We start from the raw sequence: 13,703 nt of genomic DNA on the forward strand, positions 1-13,703 counted from the left end.
TTTTTTTTTTTATATATAATTTTTTTTATTTTCCCACTGTACAGCAAGGGGATCAGGTTATCCTTACATGTATACATTACAATTACATTTTTCCCCCCACCCTTTCTTCTGTTGCAACATGAGTATCTAGACAAAGTTCTCAATGCTATTCAGCAGGATCTCCTTGTAAATCTATTCTAAATTGTGTCTGATAAGCCCAAGCTCCCGATCCCTCCCACTCCCTCCCCCTCCCATCAGGAAAATACACTCAAACAACCTTCTAAAGTGTGGTAAGACAGACAGGAGTCTCCATTTCAGAAGGCTGTATGGGTTGGGGAATTAGCTAAAAAGAACTACTCCTTTTCTGCCCTGAATTCTATAGAGAATTCTGTGGAGAATAACTCTCCCACTAACCATAAGTTAGGAGATGGATTTGAATCATGGTAAGATATTTTGTATTACTCAAAAGTCAAATATTTAAAATATTATTTATTCACAGATATCCCTCAGAGATGCAGAGGTTTGTTTCCAGAGCACCGCAATAAAGAGACTATTACAGTGAAGTGAGTCACATGAAATTTCCAGTTTCCCAGTGCATATAAAAGTTATATTTACACTGTCCTGTAGCCTATTAAGTATGCAATATTATTATGTCTAATACTTAAATTAAATTACATTAAAAACACTTTATTGCTGAAAAAATGCTAACCATCATCTGACAATGCAGGGTTCCCACAAACCTTCAATTTGTAAACATCAGTATCTGTGAGGCACAATGAAAGGAGGTCTGTCTGTACACTCTTCCTTATATTTATATATAGCAGGCCCTCTGTATCTGCAGGTTCTGCATCCATGATTGGCTGAATCAGTGGATGTGGTACCATGCATACAGAGAATCAACTATAATTTGCCATTTTATAGATAGGATTTGAGCATCCACATGGGTTTTGGTACCCCAGGTGGCTCCTGGAACCAATCCCTCATGGATACCAAGGGGTAACTATACATAAAAGCCACTATCAAAAAGTCAAAGTTGACAACCTTAACCAGTCCCTTCAGCAAAAATCTTCAAACAAACAAACAAAAAAAAACAAACAGATTTTTGATTTTTTTAAAAGTTTAAAGCAGAATTCATCTTCCATCACAGGAAAGCAACTGATTTCTTCATCCATTTAGTAAGTTTTGAAGAAAGAGTTCCTTTCATTGAATATGTATTTAATTTTCTGAAATGTCACCTTCCTGCAAAGCTGTCGATATATGTATTAAATACAATAAATTCCATTAAATACTGGCACCAAGCCATTTTAATATGTACACTTAGACTGTGTTTCAAGGAATAAATAAGACCCATATGATGATCTTCCTCATTCAGATCTCCAGGCAGCCAGCTCATTTCCGCAGCCTTACCAACATCAGATATGGGGTTGTGCCTTCAGTCTTCAATTCACTGTAGAAAAAAACCACACAATTATCAAAATCATTGAGCACATAAAACTTTATTGATATAAGTGCTGTAGCACAACCATTACCAACTTCACTACCACGTGTGAACTAATTGTTTTAACCTAAGAGATGATGGTTAATTGATTGATTCTAATTCCCCACGAGACACAGTAAAAGTGCGGATGGAAGCATTTACTTTATGTAAATGCATCTGGTTGTAAGAGAACAGGGGTAAGGAAGCGTGAGGGGAAGTGAGAGAGCAAGTCTGTGTCTGCCCTTCTACTCAGTGAAGACAAGCACCAGAGCGACTTGGAGATGGGACACACAAATCAACTGTCCCATAAGGACTTTTTAGTTCTGTGGGTTTCTCATTACATAATATATATGCACATGCACGCACACATCAATATATGTTTGTGCACATGCATGCATACATAAATGTATATATGTGTTTTGTTGTTGCTGTTTTCTAACAACCTGACTCCTCACGTCCAGCAAACCATTTCTTTGGTGTTCAAGGAACATCTAAATGTTCTCAGAGTTCTCTGGTGGCCTAGCAGTTAAGGATTCAGCATTGCTGGGTCTCAGGTTCAATGCCTGGCCTCAGAACTTCTGCACGCCATGGGTGTAGCCAAAAGAAAAGATTCTAAGTTCTAATGCTTAGAGAAAAATCTTGAGGTTTTTTTTGGTACTTACTGAGAGATAGCATAGTACTCTATTTTATGAGTTATTTAAGAGATTTTCCAAGATTAATTTTTTTTTTTTTGTCTTTTTGCCATTTCTTGGGCCACTTCCGCGGCATATGGAGGTTCCCAGGCCAGGGGTCTAATTGGAGCTGTAGCTGCCGGCCAATGCCACAGCCACAGCAATGCGGGGATCCTAGCCTCGTTTGTGACCTACACCACAGCTCACGGCAACACCGGATCCCTAACCCACTGAGCAAGGCCAGGGATCGAACCCACAACCTCATGGTTCCTAGTCAGATTCGTTAACTGCTGAGCCACAACGGGAACTCCGCCAAGATTAATTCTTAAATGTATGTGATTCTTTTTTTTCTTTGCATGGATGGCTCCTTTTATACTCCAATTCCTCCCTAGAGTTATAAGTCCATTGTACGTTGGTGAATCCAGACTTCCCAAACCATACTATCATTGACATTCTCAAAGAGCCAACTGGCCAGATTTCATTTAGCAAACATGAAACCTACCATTCTAGATATATCATTACTATTGGGATGTTTATTGAAAATCATAAAACAGGACTTCCCATCATGGCTCAGTGGTTAACGAATCCAACTAGGAACCATGAGGTTGCGGGTTCGATCCCTGGCCTTGCTCAGTGGGTTAAGGATCTGACATTGCAGTGAGCTGTGGTGTAGGTCACAGACGCGGCTCAGATCCCGCGTTGCTATGGCTCTGGCGTAGGTCGGCAGCTACAGCTCCATTTAGACCTGGGAACCTCCATATGCTGCAGGAGCAGCCCTAGAAAAGGCAAAAAGACCAAAAAAAAAAAAAAATCATTAAACAAAGGGCATATTCAGTCTAGTTTCCCTGTTTCAATTAGGAAATTTTCCCATTTGACCTTTCCCAAGTCATAGGGAGGAAAAAAAGTCTTTAAAACCACCTTTTATTAGTTAATGGCAGCTAAAGAAGTTGGCTGTAAGAGAACACATTGTCTCTGCTCCAGCCAGCATCTCAGTTCTCAATACAGGAGTCCTTAGAATATGGAGACCACCTGTTGCTCCCTCCTCTACTCTACTGGCTGCACTTCCTCCAGGGTCAGTGTGCTGCCTACCACCAAGAGAATATGTCTGGCAAGGGGGCAAACACTTGCCCATCCTCCCAACCCTTGGTAAGTCATGCTTGCCTTTCTCTTTTAAACTGTTCATCTTTTTCCTCACTAACATATCTCTGCTTCCCTTACTGTTTCTGAAATGTGGGTATTTCACTTCCTCCTTTAACATGCCTAGGGCTTATTTCTTTATTAGAGGTTGCAGGGCTATTGGCCAAAAACCTAATGACTTAGCATCTAGGGGCCCAAAGATCTGAGAAAACTCGATCCATAATGGCTTCATCTCTAGACTCTAATTACATACATCATTAGCAAAGTGAAGCATGGTTGTGGTGTGTTTTGAAGAGGGAGCTGGATCTGCCTGAATTCCTAGACTGATGCTAATTGTAGGGAGCTTGATTCTCCATGTCAGGCACTATGCAGAAGAGTTTCAGAAAATGGGTTTCTGCCCTGGAGAGACTAGACTGGGAAATTCAAAAGCTGCTAGAACAGGAAGTTTTTAATCACTTTCTAAATGATTCATGTAATTACAGACTATGTTTTCTTTTAAGTGATAATTTCATAGAGTATTATGGAAATGAGATTTGAGCCCAGAAGTCTTTTTTTTTTTTTTTTTCCAACCTGTCACTTCAGAGTCTATCAACATTAGAAAGTGATTTAATGGTTTCAACCATCATTGCTGTTGCTTTAGGGGTCATTATTATTGTTTCATGCCTTCATTATTAGATAGTTACTAAAGACACTTGTCCTTAACAATGCAGGAAATAAAGTGAAAATAAGAAACTATTCCTATCCTCTTGACATTTATAATCTATTTGATTTCCGATACACACGTGGAAATTTAAATAAATATTTTCCATCAAGGTCTATTCCAGGAAGTTGGATATTGTTCCCTGTGCTATCAAGTAGGACCTTATTGTTTATAGTATCAAAAAAGGAATGTGCCACTTTGTCATATAGCAGAAATGATTATATGACTGAGTCATTTTGCTGTATAGCAGAAATTGGCACAACATTGTAAATCAACTAAACTTTAAAAAAATTCACTTATTTGTCTTAAAATTATTGGAAGGAAATTAAGATACATTAAGCTATTTCTAGTCATATTATAGTTTGCTTTTTATTGCATTTGTCTATAGTGCTATATAGGATACAGATGCCTAAGAAATAAAAGTAAATAAGTAAATTATTGAAAAAGTAAAGAAATACACACTGTTTATGATTAAAATGACCATCAATGGCACAGAAAATATGACCAGTGGAGGATCAAGGACATTAGAAGTGATGATCTGTACTGTTTGGAGTAAGTGTTAAAGCCTCTTGTTGAAGAGGACAAAAAAAATATCTAAATTCATTCATTTACTCAGTAAGTGTTCACATCTCAGCCTTCAAGATTCAAGGGTGAAAAAGACCAACACAGTTCCCACTCTCAAAGAACTGGGAGACAGACAGTAAACGTGATTACGTAAGTCTTCATCGATTGTTTTCTTTCTCAAGTGAGATGAATGTCTAACCTATTCCACCTGGGTCGTGAAGGCAGATGGCAGTAAGAGAAGAAGGACTTTACCTTGTAGAGACAGCCTTAGACACCTTTGTCCTGGGAGTTTCAGAACAAAGAGCCACCTTGGTTTTTAGTTCTTTGTTCTAAAACGAGAGAGAAAAAAAAGTGCAGAGATCACAAAATTAGCACATTCACTAGCCACATGCTTAGTGTTCCTGGTCAACCCACCACCTGCATCATCTACATCATATCATTCCTTAGCAGTAAGTTCCAGTCACGCAGTGGGAACACAGAATGCAGCCAGTTGAGAATCCCCTGAACATGACCTCTGAAAATACAAACATACCTTGAAAAAATGCGTAATTTAGCAATGGATTAAAATTTAGTATTCCGACTTAGCTTATGAAATTTAACAGCTGAACTCTCTATGTTTCAGTTTACAGTTTCTTTTATATAGACAGATGCACAGAACTCCATGAAAGAACTTTATTAAAGAACCTTCTTAAAGACACCCACGATATTGATTACACATTTGTCTTTCTTGTGCAATCTCTTGATTATAAACTCCAGGAAAATAGGCACCATCTGTTCTTTTGGTTCACGGCTTCCTTAGCCTCAATCTTCTCATCCAAGCCTCGGTTTCTTCATCTCTATACTAGTGGTAAATGATATATGCCCTGCCTATCATGTATAAGTTGGAAAAAACAGATATATCATCATAATATTTTAAATCTGGAAGCACTCTTACAATTCTGGGAGATAATGCAATAGCTAGGAAGGGTAAGAGTTTGTTTTTAGGTAATATCCTTGCACAACCACTTAACTACCTGTGTGACCTCATTTAGGTTACTGGTCCTCTCTGTGCCTAATTTCCTCATCTGTATGAATAACTATGATCATAGTCCCTTCTTCACAGGTTCTGAAAGGAGATAAAATAGGTAAATTTCTCAACTCAGTGTCTGGCATGGATTTCAAGACTTAAAGGCAATTGGTGATGATTTTCCAGTCCAAGGACAATTATAACTAGAAACTGAGGCTGGAAGAATTTAAGTGTCCAAAACATCTTGTTCAGGGCAGAACTTAGACTCTAAGTCTAAGTCCAGAGCCAATACTTTCTCTACAACACAGCCAAGCCAAACAAGTTCTTTTTACAGATCTGGAAAGTCAGACTTTCCAGCGAAGAATCATGCCCAAGGTTGAACTGCCAGCTGGCTGCACCAGCAGGCCAGAGGTCTTTCAAGACTACATCTGTACACAAAGGTCTGGGCCTGAAAGGTAACTGTGGGAGGATGGCAGAGGAAGCCATGGCTTTCAAAGAACAGTAACACACCAGCTCCATCCCTTTTAAAAATCCAAAGATTAAAGAGTCATAGTCTTGAAGTATAAAAAGCATTTTCTAAAACCCCATCTGCTGGTTTGCAATAAGCCAACACCAAAATGCATGGTTTTGGGAAACAGATACTAGAAATTTTTTTTATGACCATACTCATGGCATTCGAAAGTTCCCAGGCCAGGGACTGAATCCGAGCCACATCTGCAACCTACACCACAGCTGTGGCAATGTCGGATCATTTAACCCACTGGGCCGGGCTGGGGAGGAAACCTGAACCTCCACAGCCACAGTAACCTGAGCTGCTGCAGTCAGGATCTTAACCCACTGTTAATGGAACTCCAAGTAGGAGTTCCAAGATACTAGAATTTTGGTGGAAGCAAGCTAGGTAATAATTCTGAGTACCTAGCAAATGTCAAGACTTTTGCCTGGTGTTTTCCATACATTATTTTCTTTGATATAAATGAAGCTCTCCGAAGTAATTTTCATTGTTTAGCATGTGAAAGAAATAAGGCTGCCAAACTCAAATTGAGGTAGCTTGCCTCCAATAACCCACAGGTAGTAATATGCAAAAGAGGTATATATATCTTTTTTTTAAACATATTTATTTATATTTTTAAGGGCCATACCCATGGCATGTGTAAGTTCCCAGACTAGGGGTTGAATTGGAGCTGCAGCTGCTGGTTTACACTATGGCCACAGCAACACCAGATCCGAGCCATGTCTGCAAACTACACCACAGTCTGTGGCAATGCCCTATCCTTAACCCATTGAGTGAGACCAGGGTTTGAACCCCCATCCTCATGGACACTAGTAGGATTCTTAGCCCACTGTGCCACAGCAGGAACTCCCCAGCATAAGTATATAAATGTGAAGGCTCCATGTGGGCCTGTCTGACTCCAAGTCTCATGCTCTTTTCCTTGCAATTTGTTCTTTTTCTGTGACCAGAGGAATTATTGCAGCCTCCTTATATTACATATAAGTAAATGGTGATCCCCAGAAGATGAAGAGATTCAGTGATTTCTGAAAGGATTTCATGTGATGGAGCATAAGAAAGCATGGTATCTTCCCTTTCAGTACACAGGATGCATAGCATGGTAGAGGAGCTAAAACTAACATATGCCCATTAAAAAATAATAAACAAACAAATAAATAAATAAAAGCAATTCAAGGGATGCCATAAGGCAGCCAGTAATTCATTACTACATCAAAGGTATAAACAGAAATCAGTGTGCCTAGAATAATTCTTACACAAAGAGGTTTAATCTGGACCTTGAAGACAAGGTGGAATGAGCTAGGTGGAAAACGAGGGAGAGAAACAGGATGAAGGCACAGTTCTCAAAGCATTATCTTGGTATCAACAATCTCAACGGCCCCTGGGAATGTAACCACAAATCCTCAATCTCCAACCAAGCCACCGAATCAGTAACCTGGGGTGGCCAGGTAATGTGTTTTAAGATGCTCATCAGATGACTCTGATGTCTGTTCAAGTTGGAGACCCACTGGATCAAAGGTGTGGTTTTCATGTTGGTTGTACACTGGAATTACCTGGGAGATTTAAAATCTACTGATGCCTGGGTTCTATCCCCAAAGACTCTGTTTAATGTGGTGGTAGTCTGGGTTGAGGAGTTTTCAAAACTCCGCAGGTGATTTTAATATGTGGCAAAGATGAAGAACCACTCAATTAAGAAAACAGAGATGATGGAGCTCCTGTTGTGGTTCAGTGGTAATGAACCTGACTAGTATCCATGAGGACACAGGTTCAATCCCTGGCTTCACTCAGTGGGTTAAGGATTCGGTGTTGCCATGAGCTGTGGTGTAGGTTGCAGATGTAGCTGGGATCTGGCATTGCAGCGCCTGTGGTGTAGGATGGCATTTGCAGCTCTGATTCAACCCCTAGCCTGTGAACTTCCATATGCCGTAGGTGTGGCTTTAAAAAGCAAAAAAATAAAAAATAAAAAATATAAAGCGAAGATGAGACATGAACTTTGTCCCTTCTTATCCTTGGGCATCTACATGGCATAATAACTAAAAGATGGAGCAAAAATATTCACACATGAATCACTTCACTGTGACATTTCATGAGATAAGTGCGAAAGTTTCACCCAGGAAATGTACTTCAAATTCGACAAATTGATGATAAAGATGTTCCTTGTATAATGGAGATAAATCGAGTATACTCCAAACAAGTGCAGGCAAGTGCACTTGGCCAGGTACATGGCTGAAAAAACTCTTCCCTGTATAGGACTTTACAAGTTACAAAGCAACTTGAAACACAATATATGATGACAACAAGTATTGGAATAAAAAAACACTCCTGTGGCTGGACAAGTATGTAGATGCTATTTGGAGTTTTTTCAAAATAAACTCCTACTTTCTCAAGCTGTTGTGTTCCAAACAATACAAAAGCCTAAGAGTTATCCCTTAGAATGTCTTTATTTTTATATATTTCTACTTTCATGATGATTCATTTCACCCACTAGATTTAGGTCTTTATTATTGACTCAAGGGCTTTCGCATGCTTGCTTTTAGCTAGAACCACAAAATGCATGCGTTTTATTACATCATTAGTTTACAAAACTACAAATCACTGACAAGAATATATTCACCATTATTCCGACTCTATCCAAGGATAGTTCACTGACACAGTTTTCCAAAAAGAACCTAATTTTTGCATACTTAAACTTCTAGCAACACACTCTTGGAAGCAAATTAAATTTTGGGGATGATGGTAATTACATAAAGTAGAATACTCTTCAAAGTCTAGAAAATGGAGTAATTTCTGAAGATGCATTTCTATATGAGCAAGTCATTAGTGAAGAAGTTAGAAATGCGTGAAATGTGAAAAGAAGTTAAGAGCTGTAAATTAAGATGATGAAAGATATGCCAAAGTAGAAAGAAAAGTAAATAATTTTGGCAGAGGTAAGCAGAAATTTCTGGCGATATTTAAAAGAGGTATAAAATCCTTAAAGATTCGAAAGGAAAAAAAATGGACGGAGTTATAGGAGTGAATTTTATCCCCCTTGTGAAGGAGAGAGAGGAAAAAAATCCCTACTAGGATAGAAAAGAATACACAGGAAAAAAAATTTGTTTCCATGACTCAAAAAACTGGAGGCCCAGCACTGTGGGTTAAGGACCCAGCATTGCCACAAAGCTGTGGCTCAGAGTCAACCCCTGGACTGGAAACTTCCATATGCAGTTAATGCAGCTTAAAAAAAAAAGAAAATAGAAAAAAAGAATGTAATGTAGTACACTTGTGAAAATGACTAAAATACATTAAAATTTATTTATTCATTCATTTCTAATATATTATTCTTAATATATAGCAACTGATATCATTTCTAAATACATATACTTATGTGTGTATACTAACACGTGTATATCTGCACAAACGCACACGCGCGCACGCGCGCGCGCGCGCACACACACACACACACATTTGATCACCCAGATAAGGAGATATTGGGGAAAGAAAAGCACATCCTTCCAAGTCAGGTAGACAGACTCAAATGCAGCTGAGTGATTTTGAACAAGTTTCTTAACTTCTCTGAATCTCAGTTGAATCCCTTAGGGAACATAGTAAATAACAACTTTCTCCCAGGGTAAGTTTGAGGATTAAACAAAATGAAGTACAGAACATGCATTAAAGGAGATGAGGGTTTTTATTACGGCTGAGAAAACTATGCTCTCCGCGTGGCTTAGAAAGTTGACCTGTTTAAAAGGGATGTTCAGCTCTAGTGACCATTTTTCATAAACTGAATCAGCTCACACTGTTATTTAATACGTTTCCAAAGAGGTGATGGTCTTACCTTTGTCATACAAGATAGTACACCCCTGCCCATATATCCCAGTATAAGACCTTCATAATGAAGCACTGACTAAGGCTAGACTAGAAAGAGGTTCACTCTGGCCCAAGCACTCACTCAATTTAGGTACCTGCTCAAAAATCACAGGCTCAGAGATGCACTTCCTGACTCCCATTGCTTCATAACTGTGGCATTGTCCTACTCCTCACTGGAGCAGTTACCTCTCCATAATTAAGTTGTGTACTTGCTTGTTTATGTATTTAGTGTCTGCATCTTCAATTAAAATAAAGCTAGATGAGATCAGGACAGACTGTCCTGTTCTTATCATATACCTACCACTCAGAACACTTCCTGGTACATCATAAACACACAAAACTATTTACTGAATAAATTAATGTGGCTTGGATGGGCTTTTAAAAGCTTAAGTTGGGCACTGTAACATTCCCTGCAATAAAGGAAAAGATTTATCCACTGAAGTTAATACATTTTGAGAACTTAAAGACATCAATCAATACCATAATTTGAAGGCTTTTTTTTTTTTTTGATAAAAGAGAATGTTAGAAAATAGTGGCTTGAATCAGCTGCATACAGAGAATCTTAGGCAGTATAGAAAGGTGCTGTCCCATCACTGTGGGCAGGCTGCATCCAACCAAGAAGTTTCCGTAAGGAGGACACAAATCTGTCACTCTCTCATATCACGCTAAGTGGCTAGTCAGCAATTATTTGCCCAATTTGGGGTAGAGAAGCAGTACAATGGAAACAAACATATTGTTCTAGTTAACTATTACACCAAAAGGCCAATTGGATAATGCAGAGTATGGCTTAAATTGTCAGTTTTCTTAGGACAATAAAATTAGCTTTGGGGATGATATAAATAAAAAGACACAACTAAAGAATGTAAGATTGAATTAGAAGCAGTAGTGCTATTGAGGCACTAAGCCTGTAATGAGGGCTGGCACTTAATTAGATATGATCTGAGCCCAGCACCACAATGCAGTAAAAGATCAGAGAAAGACAACACTATCTCCAATTAAAATGCATTACACATGTATGATAATCACACAGTAGGGCATCAGAACCAAAATAGGCAGATTTCCAGAATAAAAATTTAATCTCGGATAAATAGGCATTTCAAATTCAGGAAGAGAGGCCAGACTGCCAAATAAGGTGAGACAACTAAAAAGTCAGATCCCTACCCCATACCAGAACTCCTGAATTACAGATCTCTTTAAATGAGAGTCCCAGCTCAGATGGGAATCTGAGCACATGTGTTTATCATCTTTCCTTTCTTAAACCTCATTTAAATGATAATAAAGGATTTTTAAATATTGAAATCCCTTAATAATAAGAGAAAAAAGAGGACAATCAGCAGATCAGAAATGTCAGAACTGAAAGACTGAAAGAGAATAAAGAGGTAAACACAAGAGTAGAGAAAGCTACAGTTGGGGCTAAGCAGCTGAGGGAGATGTGTGATCCAGCATAACACTGAAAATCAGAGAACACATATCAAAAATCTAAAATAGGAGTTCCCATTGCGGCACAGTGGAAAAGAATCCAAGAACCATGAGGTTGTGGGTTCAACACATGGCCTTGCTCAGTGGGTTAAGGATCCAGCATTGCCATGAGCTGTGGTATAGGTTGCAGACACGGCTAGGATCTGGCTTTGCTGTCACGGTATAGGCTGGAGGCTACAGCTCCAATTCGACCCCTAGCCTGGGAACCTCCGTATGCCACAGGTGCGGCCCTAAAGAAAAAAAAAATCTAAAATATAGTCTGGATATAGTCTTTGAGTTACCAATTCTGCTTCTAAAAATTTATCTTAAGGAAGGAAGTGACTATACAAATAATCAGTACTGTTTATACAGGTGTGCTGAATTCATTGCTTGTTTACAAAAGCTATACTGAAAAACGATCTAATGTCCAATAGTAGGGAATAATTTAAATTATTTTATATCAATACAATGGAAACTCCCGTGGCTATATTAAAGGATAATGTAAATTTAATTTGACTGGTAAGCAAAACCCTTCTTGTCATATTGTTATATAGATAAAAAGAGGCCTTAGCGTGGCCTAAAGGCCTTTTATGATCTAGCCCCTACCTACATTTCCAATGCCATTCTATGCTATTTTTCACAGCCCTTTTAGAATAGAAATATTCACAATGGCTCAATTTGATATGCTCTACCACCCAGTTTTCCACAAGGCTCATATTGAAATTCATCATTTTTTTTTCTTTTTAAGGCCACACCTGTGGCATATGGAAATTCCCAGGGTAGGGGTCAAATCAGAGCTGCAGCTGAGACTTACACCACAGCCACAGCAACACCAGATTCAAGCCACATCTGTGACCTACATTGCAGCTTGTGGCAACACTGGACCCTGAACCCACTGAGCGCAGCCTGGGACTGAACACACATCCTCACTGACACTATGTCAGGATGCAGAAAGAAAAGGAAAGAGGACATCTCAGGAGGGGGGGGAAAGAAACTTCATTCAAGGCTACATCAAGAGATAGGATCATTGGTCTCCCCAGTATGGCAAGTATGTAAAAAAATTTGAGTGAACTCTTGACAATTATCTAAGAATATTTCATATTAATAATTTAATAATATAAAATTATATTTGATACTTAATATTTTAATAATTATTAAGAATACCTCCCCACAAAGCTATAATTCTTATGCATAGAAGATGCACACACACACACACTCACAAAAAGACACTCAGACCTATACATATACACACACGTCACAGACACAGTCACACACAATCACAGAGACACATGCATTCACATACGGACATACTTGGACATAGTGTCACACTGGCACATCATCACACACACACTCACAGGACACATTCATACACAGGCTCACAGACATACCACACACACATTCACAGTGAAGTATGCAACAGATTCCCTCCTTACCTGGGCTTCAAGTATGTTCACTTTTTCTTTCAGATTTTCAATTCTTTTATCTTGTTCTTTTAAATTATTTTTTAAGTCTTCCATCTAAGAATTAGGGAATACAAATGGAAAAATCTTGTCAGACAACAGAGAGTAGTTCCTTAAATCAGAAACTGTACAGGTTTCTGTGGTCAAATACCATTCATCAAATAAACAAAATTAAATCCCAAGCATTAGCAGACTCAGCAGGCTACAAAAACTAGCAGGACAAATTGGCACCTGGGGATGAGAACACACAGACGGAGATTAAACATTTAATCTCTAGAAAACTTGTTTAAACCAAACTCAGCAGGATGCATCCTGTGGAAAGCAGCATCGGTCTTCCTTGTGTGTCTCAGCCACGTAATGTTTTCATCCTGCAGAGGCAAAAGCTAGTAAACATGATGCAAGGCCATTGCCTGGCCTGGGGATGCTTCATGAAGCAGAGACCTGGTCAACCAGAAGTATATTAAGGTGAGCCCTCTGCTTCAGAAGAAAAGCATCTGCTAAGAGGTAACATGGGCCTGGGGAGGTGGGGTGAAAAAGTCCAGGATGGTGCAGGAAGAAACACGTGGATTCCAAGGCCGACTGTGCCATTGCCAGCTCTGTCATTTAACTATGGCAGACCTCAGTTTTCTCATCTGTAAAATGAAAACATGGGACATCGCCTCCACCCACCCTGACTCAATTCTCTGGCCTTTTGGTGAAGTCCTAGCCAAGCAAGCATGAATGCTACATTTATTTCAAGAAGACATTTGAGTTATTTGGAAGGACTCCTTTCAGAAATAAATATTTGGTAGTAAAAAAAAAAAAAAGAGTGAATGAAGGTCTGGTTTTAAGTCTAAAGCAGATTCCCAAACCTGATCAATACATATCTTGACATAAATTGTGTGAGTATGCAAGTCACCA

At 38.9% G+C, this 13,703-nt stretch overlaps 1 protein-coding gene across 1 annotated transcript in view; it reads right to left on the minus strand.

Annotated features, from left to right (window-relative positions):
* Positions 1–13,703, minus strand: part of CCDC68 (coiled-coil domain containing 68) — a 50,574-nt gene continuing 36,871 nt past the window's right edge. Inside the window, exons 10-12 of the mRNA XM_001926362.8 lie at positions 12,777–12,860; positions 4,781–4,857; positions 1–1,426 (exon numbers count right to left, since the gene is read on the minus strand). Coding sequence (XP_001926397.4) covers positions 1,369–1,426; positions 4,781–4,857; positions 12,777–12,860 — 219 coding nt within the window. The 3' untranslated portion in view covers positions 1–1,368. The remainder of the gene's footprint in view (positions 1,427–4,780; positions 4,858–12,776; positions 12,861–13,703) is intronic.

The sequence above is a fragment of the Sus scrofa genome, chromosome 1 (assembly GCF_054392235.1).
Source record: "Sus scrofa isolate SSC_HxYL_T2T_F1_AM1 chromosome 1, Sscrofa_HxYL_maternal_Yorkshire_Landrace_v2.0, whole genome shotgun sequence".
NCBI classification, from domain to species: domain Eukaryota; kingdom Metazoa; phylum Chordata; class Mammalia; order Artiodactyla; family Suidae; genus Sus; species Sus scrofa.